Source organism: Xiphophorus hellerii, chromosome 1 (assembly GCF_003331165.1).
Source record: "Xiphophorus hellerii strain 12219 chromosome 1, Xiphophorus_hellerii-4.1, whole genome shotgun sequence".
NCBI lineage: Eukaryota > Metazoa > Chordata > Actinopteri > Cyprinodontiformes > Poeciliidae > Xiphophorus > Xiphophorus hellerii.
The window spans coordinates 12,324,348-12,347,382 of record NC_045672.1 but is presented as its reverse complement, the minus strand read 5'-3'; the positions used below and the strand labels follow the sequence as shown (position 1 = coordinate 12,347,382).

Below are 23,035 nucleotides of genomic sequence, written 5' to 3'. Positions count from 1 at the left end.
GTCTTCGATGTTGCAAACAGTAGTTAGCATTTCCTGTTAAGTTTTAAACTTCTGACAAGAGCAATATTGACTTTGACACCAGCCCTTGATCAGTTTTTACATTCTTCTGAAGTACAATTGGAAAAATAATATTTGATCATTCAGTGAGTTTCACAAATTTCTTGGACACCTGTTGTCATAAAGTCTTCCACCTTCAGGTAAATGTGTTGATTTCAACAGTTTGTGTGTGTAAAGCACACTTGTCCACAAGACAAAGAGCAATAAACTACGCAAAAAATTCCTTCCTCATGTAGAAAATGTTTTTGGAAGGTTACAAATTAATCTTCTAGCATGACATTGACCCAAAGCATATCAGCAGAGCGAGACTAAAGTTATCAAGTAGGAACTCTGTGGAAGGAGCCAAAACATTGAGTTGTAGCCAAGAAGCCTAAAGGATTTGAAGCCATGTTTTGCTGTGAAAATACAACGCTTTTTCAAATTTTTTACTTCTGTGAAATTCACATTGTGTCACTCAAATACCAAATGAAATCACAGTATATCAAGAATGTTTTTGTAACTTCTTTTTGGAATAAAAAATGTAGCTCTTGTCCTGAAGTAAAATGTGTAGTAAAAGCTCTACGGAGAGAGAGGAAGAGATTTTGTCTGGTCTTCTTCCTCGCTCATTTGCCACAGAAATACTGCTTTGACCGCTGATAGGTTATCTAATAGTTTAACAGAAGTAGGCAAAAATCATAAATCAATGTTAATTGAGACATTTAGAAAAGGGCCCAAAGTCATAAATAATAAGCAACTCTGAACTGGCCTATCTGCCTTTTTTATAGTGCTTTTAATGCAATTGGGTCTGCATTTTTGGAATGTATAGATTCCGCTGCATATGAGTAGATTAAATTAAATGGATTTTGTGTCCAGATTTGCACAATGTACTTTCCTTGTTAATGTGTCATTGATGCACAAAAAAAGAAAGAAAGAAAAAAAGAAAGGAAGAAAGAAAGAAGGAAAGAGAATAAAGAAAGAGAGAAAGTAATTAATAAATAAAGAAAGAAATTAATAAAGGAAAGAAAAAAACTGGGCCTGTTTCCCAGCAGATCAAGGGCCAGGATGAGTCAAGGCATCTGTGATCCAGGACAGGCGTATCAGTACACAGACCACGGCTCGGCACGCTGCTGCAGCCTGCTGCAGCGGAACCGTTGGAGCTGTCCACAGTGCTGAAGCAAAACCATGCTTCTCTGGATATTCTGACCCTCTCTGAAACCCTGTTCTTTAGCTATATATATATATATATATATATATATATATATATATATATATATATATATAATTTTATTTGTTCATATTACTTGGCTTTAGCTTTGTTCTTAATTGCATTTTAACAAGAACAGAAGTCTTGACATGAAACACCCAGGTCAGGGTTTTACTTTTAGAAGGGACCGAAAAAATATTTCCTGTCGTAAAATATTCATTGTTAGACATTTAAATTGTGAATAAATTATGACACATTTCAAAACCTTTCGGAATAAATTTTCTGACAAATGGTTTAAAAAATGTTTTATTTTAAGACAAAAAAAATCAGAGTTATGTCCCAACTTAGCGGAATGCTTCAATGAAATGGGAAGATCTCATCAAGAGCTCATCAACTTGAGATTTAATGCTGCTGATTTTTGCTAACTAAATGTACATTTTTGGGATTATTAGGACTCAATATAGCCTGGCTTAAACAAAACATCCTAAAATATCAGAAACACACATGTCCTTGCTTTTGCTCTGTGGATTTTTACAGACTAAAACTGATTAAAAACATAGAGAGGCGTCTCAGTGAAAGTAAAGTTTTAGGCAGCACATTTGCTTTCTGTTACCTCCCCACATTTGACAGACATAAAAACAGGAAATACGATGAAAATGGTAAGACCGTCTTCACATAAGAAAAGCTCTAATCAACTGTAAGATAATAAAGTGTCATTTAAAAAAGATTTCATAACAATTATTATACTGGGCATATTTAGGCATTCAAATAAATGAGGCACTACATTATCATTATTTCTTAATGTTCAGTTCCTAAAATAAATGTACTTAACTCATAGGCTTTTATAGATATTCATATTTTATAGATATTCATTATATATTATGTTTTGGCTGTTTACACACCTTTATTAAACAATATGTAATACACCTAAATTGCTTTAAACGAAGGCTCACTGAGACATAATCTATTTTTAACATTGCCTAGAGTGGTTTGTTTTTTTCTTTCTACATAATTACTATAACTAAATAGTCTTTTTTCGTTGCGTGTCAGCTGAATATTGTGCATCTTCTTTACACATCGTATTATTGTGAAGGTCACAGAGGTATGTAAAGCTGAATTTAAAAATGTTCAACCTCTGCGGCGTACAGTGCATCATGTATTAAAAGCTGCATTAGTGATCAAATCCTTTTTTCAGTGTCTGATGTGAAGATTTTATTATATTAAATTGTTATTTATTATTATAATGAGCATTTGTGTTTTCTAAGTGTCAGTCTGTCTGTGTCGATTCTAAGGCCTGTCTGTTGAGAAGTGGCTTTAAACACTGTAACTTCTGAGCTCCGTCTAAACGTCTTCTAAGAAGTTAGTGAGTTGCCAGAGACAGACTGTAGTAAAAAGTGAATGCAGCCAAAGTCTCTCCATCCTTCCCTCTCATTTATCTTCACAACTCAGACACGGTGAGTGGAACATTTCAATGAAAAGTCTGACTTCATTTCCTTTTATGACTCTATTCCTTCTTGTGCCGTTATTTGATTGGGGCGCATTATGTATTTCATTTTCTTGCTCCGGAGAGGCCCTGAGAGAACTGCTCAGTAACACTGCACTGTAAGTGGCTACTAAACATAAACACAAAGGCCTAAAACCACATTTCACCGTCTCCCCATCTCTCTGACAACACACTCAGTCACGAGGACAGCCCCTACATATGCTGTGTGTAGTTTACCCTGTTCGTTTTTAGTTTCCTTCCCTCCTTGGTGTCTGTCTTCTATTATTTTTGGGAGGTTCTAGACAAAGGTGCTCAGCTTTGATGAGGCAGGGGAATTTCCTCTGGCCTCACATTTTCTTTGACTCAGTGTGGCTGATTTAGAAGGAGAGAAACATGCTGAGGCTTTGAAGAGGTGTGACGGTGCAATACGTCATATTTTTGGTAGGAGGAACCAGCAGGTATCTATTTTAAGGACGGTCTTTACTGTGGCAACTTTACAATGCTGTAAACACCATTTTCAAAGATTTATTATTATTATTACTATTTTTTATTTTGCAGCTCAACACATCACCATCACCTCCAGGAGTCTAATCAAGACTTTCTGATTTATTATTCAGAGATAACCCTAACAGCATCATTAGAAAATATCTCAATAGAGAAAATGTAACTAGAAATGACTAAAAGAAATGGGGTTGATCAAACAAGCTTTCCAACAACTTTGCTTAAGCTAAATTTGCACAGGAGGTGACTAAAACAAAGTCACATTTTTAACAACAAGCTTCCCAGCTAAACACAGACAATCATTGAACAGCCTAAAGTAGCCATATCAAATACAACTGTGGACATCCAGCGTTTGCATATGGATGAAATGTGTGAAATGTGGAGAACAAACTATTATATCAAGATGGGAGCATGTTATGTCCCATTTTGAAAGAGGAAAAAAATGCATCACATACCTTTTTGGTTGCAAAAACTAAATAAAAGCAAATTGACTATCAATATTTTACGCTACTAATCTAGCATATCAACACCTTTTACAAAACATTATTATTTATTTATTTTAAAAGCAAGAAAAATTTGTTTGAAGGAGATTGTTTTCATTCTTGAACAATATATTCAGCTATTAATTTACTATCACTACAATTTTATGTTTGTCTGTGATAGTTTTCAGTGGTAATGGCTTCAGTTTTACCTCATTTATTATTGTATTGTTTGTGCTGAATCTGTGTAGCGCTTCATACACACTTCTCTGTTGTGCTTTTTAAACTTTTTTTTTTACTTTGCAAACATCTTTAGGCTTTTAATAGAACAAATATCTGATGTGATAATGGAGATGACCAAAATTAGAATTTAACAGTAAGAAAAAGTTAACATTAGCAGAAAATACGTCTTATCTTTTGGCACTTTTAACGTTTTTAAGTTTCCATTTCTACTAAAATATTTTTCAGGAGTTCTTATTAAGAAAATTTGTCTTTATTCAGTCTTGACTGAATGCACTGAAGACTAAAACCTAACTAAATCTAATCAACTAACAAACAGGTCTCTGCACGTTTGTTTTCTTGTTTATTAATGGAGCTAATTGCAATGTTATGTGACATACCTACAAATATTAGACTACAATTGTGCTTGACACAATACTGAAAAAAATAAGGGGTTTGAACAGTAGCTTGAAAGAATAGAAAATAACTAATAAAAAAATATTCCGACTGTTTAACGGCATCCTAAGCCTTCATTAACATCTTTAATTTTTTATTCATCCTGGTCCTGAATCTCCTGCAGTCTTAAAGGACGCGAGAAACACACATCCACTGCATCTTTGTTCCTGTTTTTCTATAGACGATCCATCATCTCACTGCAGCTAGCTTGCAATTAGGATAAGATCTTGGCTTTCCTTCAAAAAAAAAAAAAAAAGCTGCCACCTTCTCATTTCCTCCTCTCCTTCATTTCACTCATTCAGTCTTATGTCCTTTTCTCCTGCCTGCCTTTCTGCAAAACATGCCCCCACTGAACCGAAGACGTCAGGAGGAGTTTACCCTTCACATCATCCGGCTTGCAACTCCTTAAACTTCATTTAACCTCAGCCTTTAGAGGCTAAATAGCTGCATTTCATGCTGCTTTTACACCAGGATATCTCCCAGGTGTTCCAGGCTGCTAAGGTCTTTGTGCATCAAGCAAGCGCTTTCTGTTTGCTGTCTTTGCCTGTTATCGTCTAGCACATTCTGACTGATAATTTGTGCGTTTTTTTTTTTTTTTTTTTTCAATTTCTCAGTCCGCACAAGATTGCCATTTTCTTCTGGAGACGGATTCGCAAGCCAGAAAAGCACATAGATTCACAGGTGTGGGCATGCAAACAACAGCCCTAGCAGCACATGGCTCGTCAAAAAGCATAATCTGTTCTCACATCCGCAGCGCGATGCGGGACGTTGGCTGTTGTCATTTTTCTGTTCCGTTTTCACGGACAACAGGAGGACAGCAAGGGAATCCGCACAGAGCACAGCCCAAAGCGGCGTCTTATCTTCAAACACCCCAAGATGAGGAGGAGTTTTTTGCTTTTTTTTGACTAGGAGGAATTACTGCTGTTCCATTGGCCTAATTTCAACAAAACAGAATCAATCAGCTAATAAGTTTGACGTTTTTCAGTTATAAACACAAGAATTTAGTGTTTATGATCATAAGATAAGGTCAAACGACAGTAACGTGTGAGGCTGTGCTGCAAGTGTGTAAAGTTAACAGAGCTGAACTCCAAAGATATGAAATTGATGCTTTCCTCTAATTTACTGCATGAATCTATCAGGAATGGGAAGGGAACAGAATCTTCCATATTTTTATTCCTGCTTTTTACTGTAAATCCAACACTGCAAACTGTCAGAGCAAGAGAAAGAGAACTTAGCTACTCTAGTTTAACAGTAGAAGACTTTACTGCTAAACATCACATGATAACAGGATTTAAACAAGTTTCTAAAGATCACCACGATAATTATTAATGATATCAAGAAACCAACATTAGAAAAAAGTTCAGAGAAAAATCCAAATCCCAGTCATACTCATATTTTTATGAATTTGTAGACAAAGTAATGAGAGTAAACCCTTATTGTCTCAGGGTATATTATTCTTATCATACTAAATGTTTTTATTTTTAGTCTTTATTAATTAATATTACAAGGATGTGAACTGCTTATTAGAGAAAGCAGATCTTTTAATGGTGGTTACGCAAATCTCCAACATTTCTTCCGACTTTACAAAGAATAATCTGTAAAAGAAGAAACTATAGTTTTAAAAAATGTACAGATTAAGACAATAAATCAATAACTGTTGGAAACAGCAAAATACCTGGACTAAACAAGAAAGCCTTTATAAAAGGATTAAAAATTAATAAAGTCAAACAAAATTTAAAAAACAGATAAAAAAATACTACACTGAAAAATTGTATTATTCTCAAAAAATGCCTTTTCGAAGACTGAATAACAATTTTAAATAATATGTTGTCATCTATTCAGTAAGTTTCACTGAAATGTCAACATTATCAGTCCCACTATATGAGTCACAGCAGAAATAGTGCTGACCAATTTTCTTTAACCTTTTCCAAAGAGAAGAAAACTACTAAATCATTAAGTATTTTTGTTGTTGTTGGAGACGGAGTGAAACCAAAAGATCTGTTAAAATATCATTCTTTCTTAGAATATCTTTTCAAAATTATGAAAGGTGAACTTTTTGTATATCAGAAATTTTCTTAATCTCTGCTGTAATTCTTAATGCTGATTTTTCCCATAACTTTCCCAAAGGCAAAATATAATGAATACTTAAAATCACTTACCCATAAGTTAACACAAAACCACAAAGCTATCAGCACAGGAGAATATTCCATTTAGATCGACTATTACAACTTGGCTTTGGGTGAGTGTACGTTTCTTTAAATGCTCCTTGGACACCAAGATGCTACTCTGAGACTCTGCCTGGCTGATTGTTTTTCTTCTCTTCATGGATGGGAGATTGAATAGTTCACCAGTGGCTACTTGCAGCAAGTGATCTTGACTGATAAGTCCCATTTTCCTCAAAGCTGACCGTGATTAGGAAGTCATGACTCCGTTGTGGAGTGTCTTTGCCACTTAACACTGAAGTCTTAATTAGACTTTAGACACATTCAGATATGCGTATATTTCTAATCAAAACTTGTGTGCAGTTTAATTAAGTATCTGTGGACATCGTCTTTTTCAATTTTTAAATGTTGAATTTAGGTCTGGATTATCCTAAACTTTCTCCTTGGTTGCTTGGTGATCATAATGTTCTCTAACAGACTTCTGATGCCTTCACAGATCATCCTTAGAGTTTGTTAAATCACACACTAGAGGACTCAAATTAATCAAAATGACTTCTGAAGTTAATTTGGTTTCGCTGGATCTTAACTAATGGGTATCAGAGTAAAGAGGGGCAAATATAAATGTGCTTTTCAGGTGTTTCATTAAACATTTTATAAACACGAATCATTTTTTCTTCTTTGTAACACTCATGTGCCACTTTATATTAGACTTTCACATAAATTGCCAATAAAAAATTAGAATACTTATTGTTGTTATGCTTAAAAACACTAAAGAGTTCCAAAGGAGTACATATATTTTTAAGCAAGGTTATAAGTATTACAAAGGAAGATTCTACAGTATATTACCCTATTTACTAAGGTTAAAATCAAATAAAATGTTTTCTCTCTGAATGCTATAATATTAATATGCTGCCACTGTAAAATAATATTAATTTTACCATGGCAGCAGGTAAAATTAAGTGTTGATAGTAGATGGACCTTGACTTTTTTTTCTTTTGAAAATGTTTGTCTTCAGCTAAGAATAAAACTTTATCTCCTTTTTCAAAACCACAGAGAAGACCACATACTGATCTAATTCCTACTTTTTATCTGCCTCTTCAGCATCATTAAAGGTACTTTACTGCACCATGACAGGATAGACAAGATGTTTGTTCTTCTGCATAGCAGAACTATCAGGTTAAAGTTACAATTTCTGATTAAATGGCTTTTCCTTTTTCCTTGTTTAGCTCCACTTCTTCAGCTAGGCACCTCGACTGGCTAATCCTAGGTGTTATTGAAAAGATATTCTACTGTAAAGCAAAGCATTTAGTTGTTTAGTTCACATACTGCAACGAGACTAAGCAAAGCCCTATTATTATATTTTTAACCCAAACTAACACATTAAGATTATCCAAAAGGGAGTTTTAAATTACTACTTATGTAAGGCATTCTTGTGTCCCTAATCCTATTTTGTATACATTCATATTGTACATTTTAGAAAGCTAAACTGAGAGAATGTTACATAAGGCTGACTCATAATTTCTCACATTTACTCATCAATGTCTGACTGTAACACAGGGATTGTGAATAAGAAAAGCTCTAATCTGAGGTGAGGCAAAGTCTACCTTCATAAGCAGAAGTGAGTTTGGATATGGGTGACATGTATCAATTTAAAGTTGGCACTAGCACTTGGCCAATGCAAATAAAAATGATCCATTAGTTGTGCTCTGTCCAGTTGAGTCCTCAAAGGAATCAAGACCGATGACTCTTAGTTCAAAATGCTCACAGTGGTCAAACTTGAACTTGATGTGCATTACATATGCATTGTCTGTACAAAAGGCAGAGGTAAGCTTATGAGATCTTTAGTGATAACGCTGAAAGGATCTGTTTCAATGCACCTTTGGCACAAGGACAATCTTAGATAAAGGCATATAAGGCTGGAACAGAAAGGGCATGATAGACTCATCAAACCAGAACTGAATTATTCAGCACTTACAGTGGGCGGAATGGATACGATCAGAAAGAGGGACCTGTGCATACAAGTAAGAACACCCACCATTCAAAAGGTTTGATTCTGTCTAATTTTCGCAGGGGCTCGTGTTACACCTGCAGTTTCCCAAAATTCTTCTGACGTCAGGTCTAACAGGATTGTTTTGGTTTCAATGTGACCACTGGACGAAGATGAAGCCTGAAACATACTGATCATCAGTGGGTCTTGAATTTGGGTGGAAAGTGACCAACTCTTTTTTATTATGGTGCGTTTTAAAAAAAAAAAAAAAAAAAAAAGATTTTCTCATTTTCTTTCCCTCTTCTTCTATGAAGAAAAACCCCCAACTTTTTTCAAAATGTTTTTCCATTTCACAGTTTCCAGATTTAATTTTTTTTTTTATTATTCCTTTCAAAACAGTCTGGATATTTGAGCATAAAATATTTACAAAATCCAAAATCAGACAACTTTAATACATCTGGAATATCTTGTGCAAAACACAGATTATTCAGTCACTGTTTGTGATGCATGAACCTTCATTTTTTAAGTTTCAAAATAAACAGCTGAAAGACCCATGAAGCAATGAACTGGCCGCTGTTTTTGTACCAGCGTGTGAAATTCTGACTTCAGTCTTTAAATAATGAAATCTGAAAACTCAATTTGTTTCATGCTTCCATGAAATAAATGGAATAATAAGAAAATCCTCATACATAACATTACTTTTTCAGACTTTAAAAGACTTTTAGAAACCCAATGATTTACAAAATGTACTTTCCCAAGGCATAATTCATCATCATCATCATTGTCATTCTCAAACTTTATTCACAAACTTAGGTTCACAGTTACACAAATAAAAAATAACACTAAGTACAAAACCAGAATTAAAAACTTGACTATTATTACAGTAGCTCCATAATAATGAAATGGTAATTGATATTAATCAAAATCCGACTATGTCTTTATTTGAAATTAGAGTTGATATTTCTGTTATTAAGGACTCTTTAAGCTCTTTCTTTCTTTCTTTTTTATCTAGCTAGGATCAGCTTTCTGTTATTTCACTGAATAGAAAATAACAGAAAGAAACCATCCATTGCCCCTGGACAGATTTTCTGACTACAAAACTTCAAGGTGTCCTCTCCACCCCATTACTCCCTCCTCACTCTGGAATGACTAAGTGGATCTTCAAGTGAAAGTGACATTTTATTAGCAGGTGAATCCAAGAGGTGGTTGTCGAAATGAACTGACTAAACAATTTGTTACAGTGCAACACTTACATTGACAAAAAGTTAAATGAGGATGTCTCAGAATGAGCAATGTGAAATTTTAATTATACCTGTTTGTTTTTCTTTCTTTTTTGTTTTTCTGTGTGGTTCATTGAAAACTTTTCTTTTTTTTACCCCCCAGGGGGTCTTTTGTGGGCTCTAGTGTCCCTTATGTGATAGTGGGCTGACAGGAAACAGGGAAGGAGAGGGAGGAAGACATGCGGCAAATGTCGTCGGGTTCGGGAGTCGAACCCGCGACGGCCACGTCGAGGACTCAAGGCCTCCAAATACGGGTCGCGCTACGCCCTACGCCACCACGGCACGCCCCGAAAACTTTTCTTTTGAACATACACTCACTGGCCACTTTATTGGGAACAAACCAGAACTGCACTTCAGTACCAGGTTGGATTGATTTTGTACTCAGAACTGCCTAAATTCTCCTTACAATAGATTAAACAAAGTTATAGAAAAACTCCCAAGAGATTTTGGTCAATCTTGACAAGGTAGCATTCACAGGAATACAGGGAGCTCATCGTCATGATCAACAAACCAGTTTGAGACGATCGGAGCTTCTTAACTGTGTATTGATGGAAGTTGACATTAGAAGATGGCTGCGTGCAGTTATAAATGGACCAGCATGATCCGCAGCAATAATCAGGGAAGCTGGACCACTTAAATGATGCTGAGTTGCTTCTAAAGGACCCAAACTGTAAACCAGTTAAATGATACAAGAGAGATCCACGCTTTCATGTTAAATCTAACCCTAGAATCTGAATGTTGAAGTTGAATAAGTGAAGTTGAGTTTTTGGACCAGCAGCATCTATTATTAGCCAATTCTGTTGGGCCTTTGTGAACTGTAGCCTTTGTTTCCTGTTCTTAACTGACAGAAGAGCCACCCGATGTGATCTTCTGCAGCCCATCTGCTTTGAGGTTAATGTTTAGAGTTGTTACCCTGCATACCTTGTTTTAATTATTGTTGCTTCATCTCAAAGCAGTCTGGCCATTCTTGCTGGATATTTTCTCTTTCTTATGCCACTTTCTGTAGACCTGAGAGCTCACTATCCCCATTTTATCTCCTTTCTCCACTATACTGATTCTTGGCTTCATTTTCAGCAAGTTGTCTTCATCACGTCAACGTGTCTGACTGCACCGACTTCCTGGTACGAGATTGGCCAAATTTGGTATTAGTGTTATCAAGCAATTGAACAAGTGGCTGGTGAGCATACAAACACACTGAACTAAAAATGGCATTCTTAGTAAATAATACCAAAAAAAAGTAGGACTGGACTATTGGAGACAACTCAGTGGGAGTCTCCTGTTATCACTATTTCTAAGACAACATTGTTCCGATTCTGTGGGATGTTCAGCTGTTACTTGTCTCTATTGACTCTTCTCGTCAGTGTTGAGTCAGGGGATGAATACAGTGTCAGCCTCTCCTCTGCAGCTGCGTGAGGCACTGTAAAAGGAGAAAAGTGCAGTCTTTGCCAAAGTAATCCTTTGGCAAAGACTGGTGCCCCAGACATTGGTGCAGTGATGATCTTACAAAGAGGAGAGCTGGGTCATGTTGTGAGTACTTCAGGTCATCAGACGCTGACACTGTACTCTGCTGTCACAAAGGTATAGTCATCCTGCTCTTATTTCCGTCGCAAAACTGCATTTGCACACACTGTCGTCTACGTAGGCTGATCTCACTGCACGGCTATCGTCACTTGCGTGGCGGATCTGCCGAGCCACTGTGTTGTTTATTCAGGTGTGTCAAAGACCCGCTGTGACATCATCACATTCACATAAGTGTGAATTAAAACCATCCTTGGGAGGGCCGCATTCAGCCGGGGGTCCGTTGAAAATGCACTTGGGCCAGCTGACGAGTGCAGGCAGGTGCAGTCGAGTGGCCTTCGTTAGAAATGAGCTGAAAGGTGAAAAGGCATAGCTTTTTTTTTTCTGAATCATCCACTCAAGCATTCTTCGTGTGCGTAAAACTCACCACGTGGGAGGAAACAACAAGCCCTTTCCAAGCCCACATAAATTGACCATAAATAGCCTCGTGCTTACGTAAAAATCAATCCATGCATTTTCGGAGGAGTTAGACGGACGAATTAAGAATGGGAAGCTGATAGAGGAAGCACATTATCTGCAGCAGGAGTGCAGAGGCACCACTCGTTATCTGTTATTAATGAAAGATCATTTCATTAGCTCTATACCACATTCAAGAGGATGACAAACAGGCCCCGGGGGAAACAAACAAGGACTCCACACTGAAAGCAGCACCTGATATTTTCTTTAAAATTAAAGCCCGGAAGGGAAGAGTGGCGAGGGGGAGGGGGGGTAGGTCTACCTATAGCCTGCATCATGTGGGGAAGCCTGGCATTGACCAGTCATCAGTTCAGTAGGAGAAGGCAGGGGGGGGGAGGGTTGTCAGTGCTGTCAATATGCAGAGATGTGCATGTGCCGGTTTAAACTGCATTAAAACCTAAAGCCAAGACCCGTGCTTACCCCCCCATAACACTGGGCAAGCAGCACAGGCAGAGATAAGACAACAAATACGCTTAGCCTGGCACCATGGACCGCACATGCATGCGGATTGTGTGATGCTCCCAAAATGCCCTATCCAGACAGGCTGATTGCAGCCAAAGAAAAATAGAATTATTATTATAATTATTATTTTTTTAAAATCCGCAAATAAGTGAAATCTCCTCACGTCGATATAATATTAAATACCCTCAATAGCCCACTACTTGAATCCACGTCAGCGCTATAAGAGCTACAGGCGTCTTTATAATAATGTGACCAGGCATAGCAGCCGTTCACAGACGCTGATATGGCACATTAATTTTCAATTTGCAGCGCCACGATTCGCTGTTACAGTCAATATTCGACATCCAGCGTTGGAAGCATATGCGCTAATTGTCCTGGCTGTTCTGACATCCCAGCGGGCGTTAGAGCATTTTTTCCATCGCTAAAAAAACAATAAATAATTCTACAATATAATAAATGAACACAAAATAAATGCTATATTAAAAAAAACAACATCGTAATGCCGCGTTCATCCTACCTGTGCCGTGAGACAAATCGATGCCCGGTTCCGTGAGTATGTTCGGGTCACTTTGAGATCTGCCTCGCTGCAGACAGCCGTCTAGTCCATCTGATGTGGCCATGTAGAAGAAGACAGCGCAGGAATCCTGAATAAAATATTGAAAAACCCGAGCGGAGGCAAGCGAGGTCAGGAGGAAAACCAGCAAGCGGAGCAGAGCAGAGGAGAGGAGGGGAGATTTAATTCGCTCTGACAACAGCCGCTTTGAGCATCTACCAGGGAGCCATGGCTGGGCTGAAATTCACCGCGCGTGGATGTGTGCGCGCGTGCAATGCGCGAGCGCGTGCGACTGGGCCGTGTGTGACGATGTGTGGATGTGGAAAGGGGCTGAGGAGGGGGGATGTGCCCCCGGTGGTACCAGCGGGGTGATGATGATGCCCATCCCTGTCCAGTGACACAATCAAATATTCAGCACCAGGACGTTGCAAATTCTGTATTGAATGTTTTATGGTGGCTTAGAACAGCATACAGTAGCCAGAATATGATGCATACGTTCAGGGTCCAAAGCTTTAAGTAGCTGAACGCTAATGTCACACTAGATTCAGTTGTAATGTAATGTAGATTAAATAATAAAGTGTGTAATTTCATTTTTTAAAAATCTGTATATAAATAAACATGGTTCAGAATAATATGCCCTGCTGCAGATATTAATGAAAAATTATAAACCTCCTCTTGTGTTTTTATATTATTAATGGCAATTTGTGTCTGTATTTCTTTCATATTTATTCAATCTTTCCGAATTACTGGTATTCTAATAAAAGCTGGTCTTTTTACAAATATGCTTACCGAAAAATTAGCATAGTGATATAGCGTAATTTAATAATGAGGCGTCCGAACAAATTCATAGTTCTGCAAAAGTCAAAACACAGATTTACAACAGGCATTTTAATGCAACTGGTCCCTTAAATGAAATATTTTTGCTTAAAACAAAGCATATCTAAGTCACTGTCACGGGACTCAAAATGGAAAGAGTCTATTGGCTGGTTCCATGCGTGACGTTAGAAGGCGGAAGTAAATCACCTACCCAGTAGCAATATGGCAGCTCCCAGGTGTAGTCGCTGCGCTTGGTTACTTCTTGTATTTATTTATTCGTTATACGTGGTGGTAATAAGTGAAGAACATACGCCGGGTAATGAACAGCATGCCAGTGTGGTTGATAATCCACAAACACCGGCGGAAACAGTGAAGCAGCCGACAGAGGAGAGGCGGTGGGAAGCAACCCAGGTTGACGAAACAGTTCCCGATGATGCTGCTGCGATCAAACCGGACTTACCTGTCCCCGATTCGGTCCTGACACCAACACCGCCGCTCAAAGACGAGTTTCAGGAGGAGCTGGTCGTCAGACCGCTGCACTCCGGAGATATTTATGCTAGCTTCCAGTTTCGCACCGTGTTTGAGACTGACTTCACCAGAGGAAGCAAAGGTAAGCCGTCTTGGCAGCGGGCAGTAAACAGGCGTGGAAGGTAATATCAGAATCGATCAGACTCTGTAAGTCTGGGCAGGATTTTTTTGTTTTGTTTTAAGATCAGTGAAAGAAGGGGCAACCTTGCAGTATAGTAACAAAGCCCACTTCACATTTTTTTTTACCGATCACACATTTGTTGTAAAAGGACAACTTGAACAGCCACCTACACTGCAAAGAAAATCTTATCAGTCAAACCTTATTCACATTACATTTTAATCATTTTCCTTCCACCTGGTCTCAATCGTGCTCTACTTTGTGACAGTCTGTTACTACAAATCTAAATAAATTGAGGAGTAGTTTAGCATGACAAATTGTGAAAAGGTTTAAGGAATCTGAACACTTTTGCCATATAGGTGCCATATTTTGAAATACACGTCATGTAAAGTTTGATACAGGCGACTTTTGGAAAAAATATTCTTTCTGGTTTGGATTGCACTGATTTCCCATCTCAACACTGGCGTTCAGTTTCAGGCTATTAAAGTGTGCCTTTACAAGACAGTATAGCTGTGAATTTTATGTATTGGAAATAATAGAAGATCACAAAATGTTAGCTAAAGAGAAGATTAGATGATACTTTTTGCACAACTTTATGAATGTGGATATTAAAGAGAGACTTTTAAACCTTTAAAAATGAAAGTGCAAAACACAAATTCCTCACGTACATTTTCTTTCATGTAAATAATGTCCTTAATACTAAATACGTGGTTCCATTTCTCAGTGTCCCACTACAGGCTGTTCCCCAAATCTCTGGGTCAGGTCATCTCCAAGTTCTCCGTGCGAGAGCTGCACATCTCCTTCACACAGGGCTACTGGAGGACCATGCAGTGGGGGCAGCCCTACCTCCCATCCCCTCCAGGAGCTGAACTCTGGGTCTGGTTTCAGGACACTGTGACAGAGTGAGTGCTGCCATCTGATGGCTACAAAGTGTTACAGCTTGTTTAACAGGGCTATATCTGTGGAATAAGATTTAAAAAAATGTTTGAAATAAGCATTTGTTTTAAGTACAGTACAGACCAAAAGTTTGGACACACCTTCTAATTCAATGGGTTCTCTTTATTTTCATGACTATTTATAAGGCAAGAAATCCCACTTATTAACCTGACAGGGCACACCTAGTGAAAGTGAAAACCATTTCAGGTGACTACCTCTTGAAGTCCATCAAGAAAATGCAGAGTGTGTGCAAAGCAGTAATCACAGCAAAATGTTGCTACTTTGAAGAAACTAGAATATAAGAGGTATTTTCAGTTGTTTTATACTTTTTTGTTTAGTGCATATTTCCACATCTTATTCATAGTTTTGATGCCTTCAGTGTGAATCTACAATGTCAATAGTCATGAAAATAAAGGAAACTCATTGAATTAAAAGGTGTGTCCAAACTTTTGGTCTGTACTGTATATACATTTCTGATCAGCTAAGATGGCTCCACATATATTTGACGTTAATGTTTATGTATTGTTATGCATCATTTTTCTGCCTTCTCTCTCCCTTTTTAGTGTGGATGCCACATGGAAGGAGCTGACAAACGTTTTGTCAGGCATCTTCTGTGCTTCACTGAACTTCATTGACTCCACCAACACTGTTCAGCCCAGCGCCTCCTTCAAACCCCTGGGAATTGCCAATGGTACAGCAAAGCATTCTCAGTCTTTATTTTTGCATTCTACAAATTTCTCTTATGATACATTATACTGAATGAAACTTAAGATTGCTAATGACATGTTACTGTTATTCATTGCCAGCTCCTCCTTAGGTATTTATAAGAGAGAAAGATGCAGAAATCCAGGAGACAAATATACTGCACATTAGGGTGACTTTCATTACAAAAACAGCAATTTCCAATAGTAGATTGTAAAATGCTTGAAGTAAAAAGAAATAGAACACTGATAAAGTTTGGGTTTTGAGTTTTGGTGTTTAGTTTCAGTGTCAATAAAAAACTATTCAGGTTCTTCAGAGTTCCACTTGCTAGTCAGCAGTCAAGGAAGAAATGGTGCATTCAAGTACTTCTCCATTGATTGGTGCAGTCCGTCTGTTTCTTATATCATATATCATATCATATCATATCCTATCATTGTGTGTCGTAGAAATATATCTAACTCACGTATTTTATTTTTATAGACTATAAGTAAGCATCTTTCGGCCTTGTTTTCTCTTATTCAGCTGCAATCAATCATCAGCACAGTTTAGAATATGTATTGTTTTAATATGACATAAATGTGTCCACATTATTTTACATGGTCCATTTTTTTTTTAAAGCTCTCTTGTATTTAGTTTTCATGCAGGTCATTTTTGTCTAGGTTTTCTAAAAAGATCTGACTCATTAAAGAAATCCTGGACAATGTACACGTTGATCAAACCTTCTGTTCAAAATTCACTGCTTAAAATTCTGTTTATGCTGAAATTCAAGGTACAGACCACCGCTTCCTTCGCTACGCCACCCTCCCACGAGAAATTGTCTGCACTGAAAACTTGACTCCATGGAAAAAACTGTTGCCGTGTGGATCCAAGGTGAATCCCTCTTTTTTGCCAGTGTCTGTCTCGACAGTCTATGTGCCGATTTGGTGTTCAACCGACTTTTTTTTTTTTCCCCCTCCGTGTGGCACCTGTATATTTTCAGGCCGGTCTGGCTGTGCTGTTGAAGTCGGAGAAACTTTTCCACAGCAGTTTCCATTCCCAGGCTGTGCACATACGGCCGGTGTGTCAGGACGGACCGTGCAAAACCGCGTCCTGGGAGCTGAGGCAGACGCTGAATGTGGTGTTTGACCTTCATGCCTCTGGACAGGGCAAACGAGGTCTCAAGAAGACAGCTCTATCTGCATTTGTCTACAACTTAACTATGTATCTCTAATTTTGCTAATGTATTCACTTCTCTCTTCAGAGTGGTCTTTGTTTAAGATGTTCTCCCGGACCCTCACTGAAGCCTGCCCGCTGGCCTCCTCCAGTAAAATATACATCGACGTCACAGACAACCCTCAGGTTGCTTTCTGTTCTTCCACTTTAAATATCTGTATATCTTTTGTAACAATGCAAACATCTGAGATGAACCTAATTAAATTGTCAAAGTGGTCTCAAACTCACCTGACAGAAGGGGACATTTTTTTTCCCCCTTTAGTTTAAATTTATATAAAAACCAGATGGTTTTGTTTCTCCAGGAGGACCAGTTTGAGCTCAGTCCAGCTACTCATCTGCTGAGCCAGGCGGTGGTGTTGGGGGACAGACGGACCTTTTCCATCTACGATCTGACCCAACAAGTCACCTTTGGGACTGTGCGCTCCCTTAATGTGCTGATTCGCTGGAAATCCACAGAGGGTGAGTGACAAAAGTGATGGCTGAAGCAGCTTTGCTGGATTGGCTGAACATTACTGCTGGCAATTGATGACACCAGAAGAAGAGGGTGAATTTGTTTTACCTAGGCCAGAGTTTTTTGCTTGCCATTCTTCCTGACATTGTTCGGTCATTTTTGGATTGGAAGTGAAACCCATCAGAAACTATTTTTGAGCAGTTACATTAAATAAGATTCTACATTTTTACACCCTATTCCAATAGGCGTACACTTGACATTGCCAAAGTAAAAGCGGGTTTCTTTCAGTTAAATTTTTTTAGCATGTTTCTCTGTTTCAAATCATTGCCATCTTTCTTTGTGCAGGCGACATGCTTCGGCCCTTGCTCCACGCCGAGCGTTACGTTGCTGGGTACGGCCTGCAGACCGGAGAGATCCACACCTTAATGTACAACAACCATCCCTTCAGATCTTTTCCTGTGCTGCTGCTGGACTCTGTGCCCTGGTATCTGCGTCTCTACGTTCACACGCTGACCGTCACCAGCAAGGGAAAGGACAACAAGCCCAGTGAGTGCTAGAAATTAAGATGGAACTAGAAATTAAGATGTCAAAATTACAATTGTCAGCCAAAATCAACCTTGGAAGACCACATTCTTTTACCTTTAAAATAAAATGTTGAGAATAGCGCGATATTCAAGTCTATCATAAATATAAATATTGAAGTCTATCAGGAACTGAACCGATATTAAATTGAGAAACTTTCAGGGGAAAATATACAACAATGTTTTGCAACATTTATCCTAACATAGTAAATTGGTTTACACATGTGGCCCCTAGAAGCATACACACATACACACACAAAGTGTGTATTTCTATCCTCCAGTCTTCAGAAGATTACTGAATATGCCATAGTACATTGGAGTCAAGTGACATAATTTACATGCAGATTTTTTTTGTTTGCTCAAGCTTCTATATCATTTCTTCATTCAATTATTTAAACTATCTGTAATTGAATGCGTTGTCAGGCAAACAAAGGGGTTGGTGCAAACATTAACATTCTGTTTTCGTTGCTCCTTTTACTTCCCTTCTATTCCCAGGTTACATCCACTACCAGCCGTCCAAAGACCGAATGCGGCCCCACCTGCTGGAGATGCTGGTCCAGCTGCCTCCACACTCCGTCACCGAGGTTACAGTGCAGTTTGAGAGGGCTCTGCTCAAATGGACCGAGTACACGCCTGATCCCAACCACGGATTCTACGTCGGGTATGAACACATTGCCTGTTACATCTGTCATAAGTCTGTCCTCCAAGTAAGAAATGAGCGTATATTTCAGATGCCAGCTTCCTTTCAATGATTAAGATGTTTCTCATTCAATTGTAGGTCTTCGGTTGTCAGTGCTCTTGTGCCAAGTACTGTAGCCATGAACACAAACATCACAAAGGAGCAACCCCTGTTCAGCACTTTGTGAGTGGAGTTGTTTTGCTTAGCATGTTAAGAGACGTCTTCCTGGCTTTTTTGTTTTCTCTTTGGGTGTAAAATCGCAGTTTTCACTTGTCTTTCTAGTTTTCCGACCAAAGAAGAGTCTAGCTACTTCATACGTGTCTACACAGAGCCTCTGCTGGTGAACCTGCCCACTCCAGACTTCAGCATGCCTTACAATGTTATCTGTTTAACGTGCACCGTTGTGGCCGTGGGATACGGCTCCCTGTACAACCTGCTGACCCGAAGCTTCCAGGTAGAAGAACCCAATCCAGGATTGGCCAAGCGAATAGCCAACGTTATCCGCAAGATGAGGGGCGTGCCGCCTCTGTGAGGAAGCACCCGAGGATCCATTAGGTTGTTACAGAAGTAGGTCCTTCACAGAATAGAAAAGAAACCCAAAGGCGTTAATGTTCAGGGAAGAACTGAGTCAAGCACTGGTATGCATGTACATAAAAAGGGCAACTTGAAGTTTTTTTTTGTTGCTTTTTAAATTTAAGTACATGGGAAATGTACTAGTTAACTATAAAAGTGTTTTTGTGTCCGAAACAAGAACATTTATATATTATATTGCCATATGGTCCTGTTAATATGCTTCTGAATTTTTAAAAAAACAATTTTTACTGTTGAACTTTTGCTGTGTTTCTGACCCTCTATTAGAAGAAGATGTCTCAAGATAAATCAAACCAGATTTATTTTGTTTCAGGTTTGTTGGAATTACCAAAATTGTTTCTGTTTGCTAACCACCAAAATAATTAGAGAAAGAATATTTGGGAAATTAATTTATCAATATCTTCAGAGCCAGTAGATGTTCTGAATCCAAAAATTACATTGGTTTTGCTCAGTCAGGTCAACTTCCTGAACTATGGATGCAACATGAGCATTTTGATCATTGGGGAATTTAATAGAAATAGTTTCGATAATTCTGAAAACGAGAAATGTGGTCTGATTTAATTTCAGACAGTGAGGAAAAACGAAAGGTATATATCTTTTTATGCGGTGCACGCAAACCTCTGGTTTCCAATTTCAACTGTGTTTTTAAGCATAAGATCATCATTTGCGTAGTCTATTAAAACACATCATAAAGTAAAAAAATACACACAGACAGAAGATCAATTTGACATTTTTGTTCATGAAAATTGTATTAAAGAAGTGCAAGAGACTCAAAAACGATGTGTGTCATGGCTGTCTGCACGCACGGCCACATGATGTCGGACAGCACTTCTTAGCCCCTGGGCAGTCACCGTCGTGATCACAGAAGTTATAACACCAGGGCGTGAACTGTTTATAGGGCCAACTTCCTGGCTTCTCTGAAACATAAAGCGAAAATTCTAATAATTTGCAGCTCGTAGGGAGTAAATTAGAAATTTTGGCAGTTTGTTCATGTCTCACCTGGAACCCCTGGCGTGCAAATGTAATCACACCCGTTGAAGCAGCACTTTTGATTCACTGTACACTGCATCATGACTTACGCAAAATGGCAGGGGCACATTTTCCATTCTACACACAACATTTCTCTTCTTCAATGCAGTCATCATCATGCACACACGGAGCAAAAGATTTGAAGATTTCTGGGCAGTGACCTGGTTTTAGACAAATAAACTGGCAAAATTGAATGACTGGCATGGATTAATAAACAGATAAAAAAAGAAAAACATTTTATGATAACACAAAAATTTAACAATGGTGAAAGTTGCCAGGTTTCGGTTTTAATGCAGAGACCACAAGTGAACAAAGCACTAAAGAAAGAAAAGCTTTTGCAAACCAGAGAGTCCCCATGTTGATTGCACTCCTGTGAGGCTGTCTGGACAGATGTCCAAGTTAACAAGCTGTAATCTGATGACTCAGAAGATGCTGGGTCCTTGTGCCAATACTGTTACCCCAGGGCATTCTTGATGATAAACATTTCCAGCTGTTTAACTGGTCAGCGTGTCCTCATTTCTTTACACAAGGGAGCAAACAGAACGCCACAAAACAAATAACAAATGTTCCAGAAAACGCACAACAATTTCAGGTCACCTGTGGACTGTCATATTTCCAGGATCGTGTGCACAACAGCCAGAGCAGAAACATCGACTGGTCACAAACTGGGATTGGATTCATAGAGAAGCTGCAATAATCAGTGGATAATAAAAAAAAAAAGAAGTTGTACTTTTAATTTCTAACAAATGAGTGTAGTCTCTTTTTTTCAAAAATGTGTAATCATAATAATGTCTTTAAAAAGTTACTATTTCAGGTGTATTCTTCAGGAATCGACATGGATTTATAATGTGTCCTCAACAGTAAAAGCAAATTCAGGTTACTGCCAAAGTATGTTTATCTTTAAAGAGAGTTTGATAGACTTCAGAGACAATCCTGGAGCATGAAAAACTTCTTAAGAGATGCACAAAAAACACATGCAGCACAATTAACTGCAAATAATGAGCAGAAAGATACTAAAAACATCAGCACTTCTCTCAGTGAACATCTGGACCATTGGCTGGTTTTGGTATGGTTTTATTCTGTCCCTAGTCCCTCGGGTCTTTTGAGAAAGGTCTTTTGATAATACCCAAAGTAAGAAAAACCTACAGTGAAACACCATTTTCTTAACACAGTCTTCTTGCAGACCTGAGACCAGGAAAGACCAATAATTTAGAAACCAACATTCAGACTCATCTTCTTGGTTTGAATTTTATAAACCAAGCTAATTTATTCTGAAATTAACTTTATCTTACATTTAATTAGTTGTTTTTATCTTTAATTTGACCCATATTTATATATATATATTTAAAAAAAATCGTATTTAGTAAATGTTTATTTTGGTTTATTGTCATAATTTCTAAGTAAAATAGTGAAGGAAAAGGACCACTGAGATTTTAAAACTATTGTACTCTGTTTTCCTAGGAACATTTTTTTTGAATTTTCTTGAATTCCATAGCCTCTAGGTTGATTGAAAAAAAAAAAGAGATACTTAAACTAAAATATGTCATTTTATGTGATTATCAAGAGTTTGAGAACCTTAATATGAGAAACAAAATGCCTCAATACTTTAATTTGGAAAAATAAAATAAATTGAGGTGCAATACAGTTTAAAACCTCTAGGTGGGACTCTTTATTTAACAATGTCTACAGTATGAACTGAAGTTTTTTTGTTGTCTTTCATTCATCAAACATGCTGAATAACTACAACTGATGAGAAATCCTTTCTTGAAAACAAATTAAACTTGGATGTTAGTCAGGATTATGCCTCTACTGACCAAGAATTTGGGACTTCAAAACAATATGTATCTTTTTGATGTAGATGACATTTCAAATATGGACTGTCTAATCGTTCAAATACTGGGATATGTATGTGAAACATATTCTAACTTGGTTAAATTCCAACAAATCTTTCACCCGAAGAAACCCACATGGTCATTCTAGAGACTGCCGAAAGCCAAAAGGAGACATTTTCTCCCAGGAGTTTAGAAATAATCCACTTTACACATCCATCTGATTTATATAAAACCATAGCAGTGAGCGGATTCTTATTTGTTGATTTCATCATCAGTATTCAAAAAGCGTGATATTTGACACTTTCAAGAATGTGTGTTTCATGTGCTCACATGGCTACAGCTTACCATTACAGCTGAAAAAACATGCATTTTATGTTGTCCTCTCAAGAAACCAAACCTTGAAACATGATGTTTATTCAATGATTTATAGGGTGCTTTCTTATTTCTCTGTTTATCCCTTAAAAGTTGTATTGGGAATTCATTCATGAAAATAGTGTTGATGTTTTTATTATTATTATTATTATTATTATTATTATTATTATTATTATTATTATTATTAGTAGTAGTAGTAGTAGTATTTGTGTGGCAAGCTTCGGCTGTATGGTAAATGTCACTGTATGTCCTAGAAATGATGTGGGTGATATCAGCAACTTGAGTCTGGACAAAGATGGCTAACAATAACAGAGGTTGTATGTAAGATGAGT

At 37.8% G+C, this 23,035-nt stretch overlaps 2 protein-coding genes across 2 annotated transcripts in view; one reads left to right on the top strand and one right to left on the bottom strand.

Annotated features, from left to right (window-relative positions):
• The window catches only part of phactr3a (phosphatase and actin regulator 3a), a 35,728-nt gene extending 22,605 nt beyond the window's left edge, over window positions 1-13,123 (bottom strand). The window contains exon 1 of the mRNA XM_032572114.1: window positions 12,821-13,123. Within this exon, the coding sequence (XP_032428005.1) occupies window positions 12,821-12,923 (103 nt within the window). The 5' untranslated portion in view covers window positions 12,924-13,123. The remainder of the gene's footprint in view (window positions 1-12,820) is intronic.
• A 732-nt stretch (window positions 13,124-13,855) lies between these two features.
• pigt (phosphatidylinositol glycan anchor biosynthesis, class T) lies at window positions 13,856-20,997 on the top strand. Its single transcript, XM_032572073.1, has 11 exons — window positions 13,856-14,282; window positions 15,043-15,220; window positions 15,818-15,945; window positions 16,726-16,826; window positions 16,936-17,110; window positions 17,197-17,294; window positions 17,471-17,627; window positions 17,965-18,165; window positions 18,696-18,861; window positions 18,979-19,062; window positions 19,162-20,997. Exons 1-11 carry the CDS (start codon window positions 13,895-13,897, stop codon window positions 19,409-19,411), a joined length of 1,926 nt encoding a protein of 641 aa, XP_032427964.1. The 5' UTR covers window positions 13,856-13,894; the 3' UTR covers window positions 19,412-20,997.
• The last annotated feature ends 2,038 nt before the right edge of the window (window positions 20,998-23,035 follow it).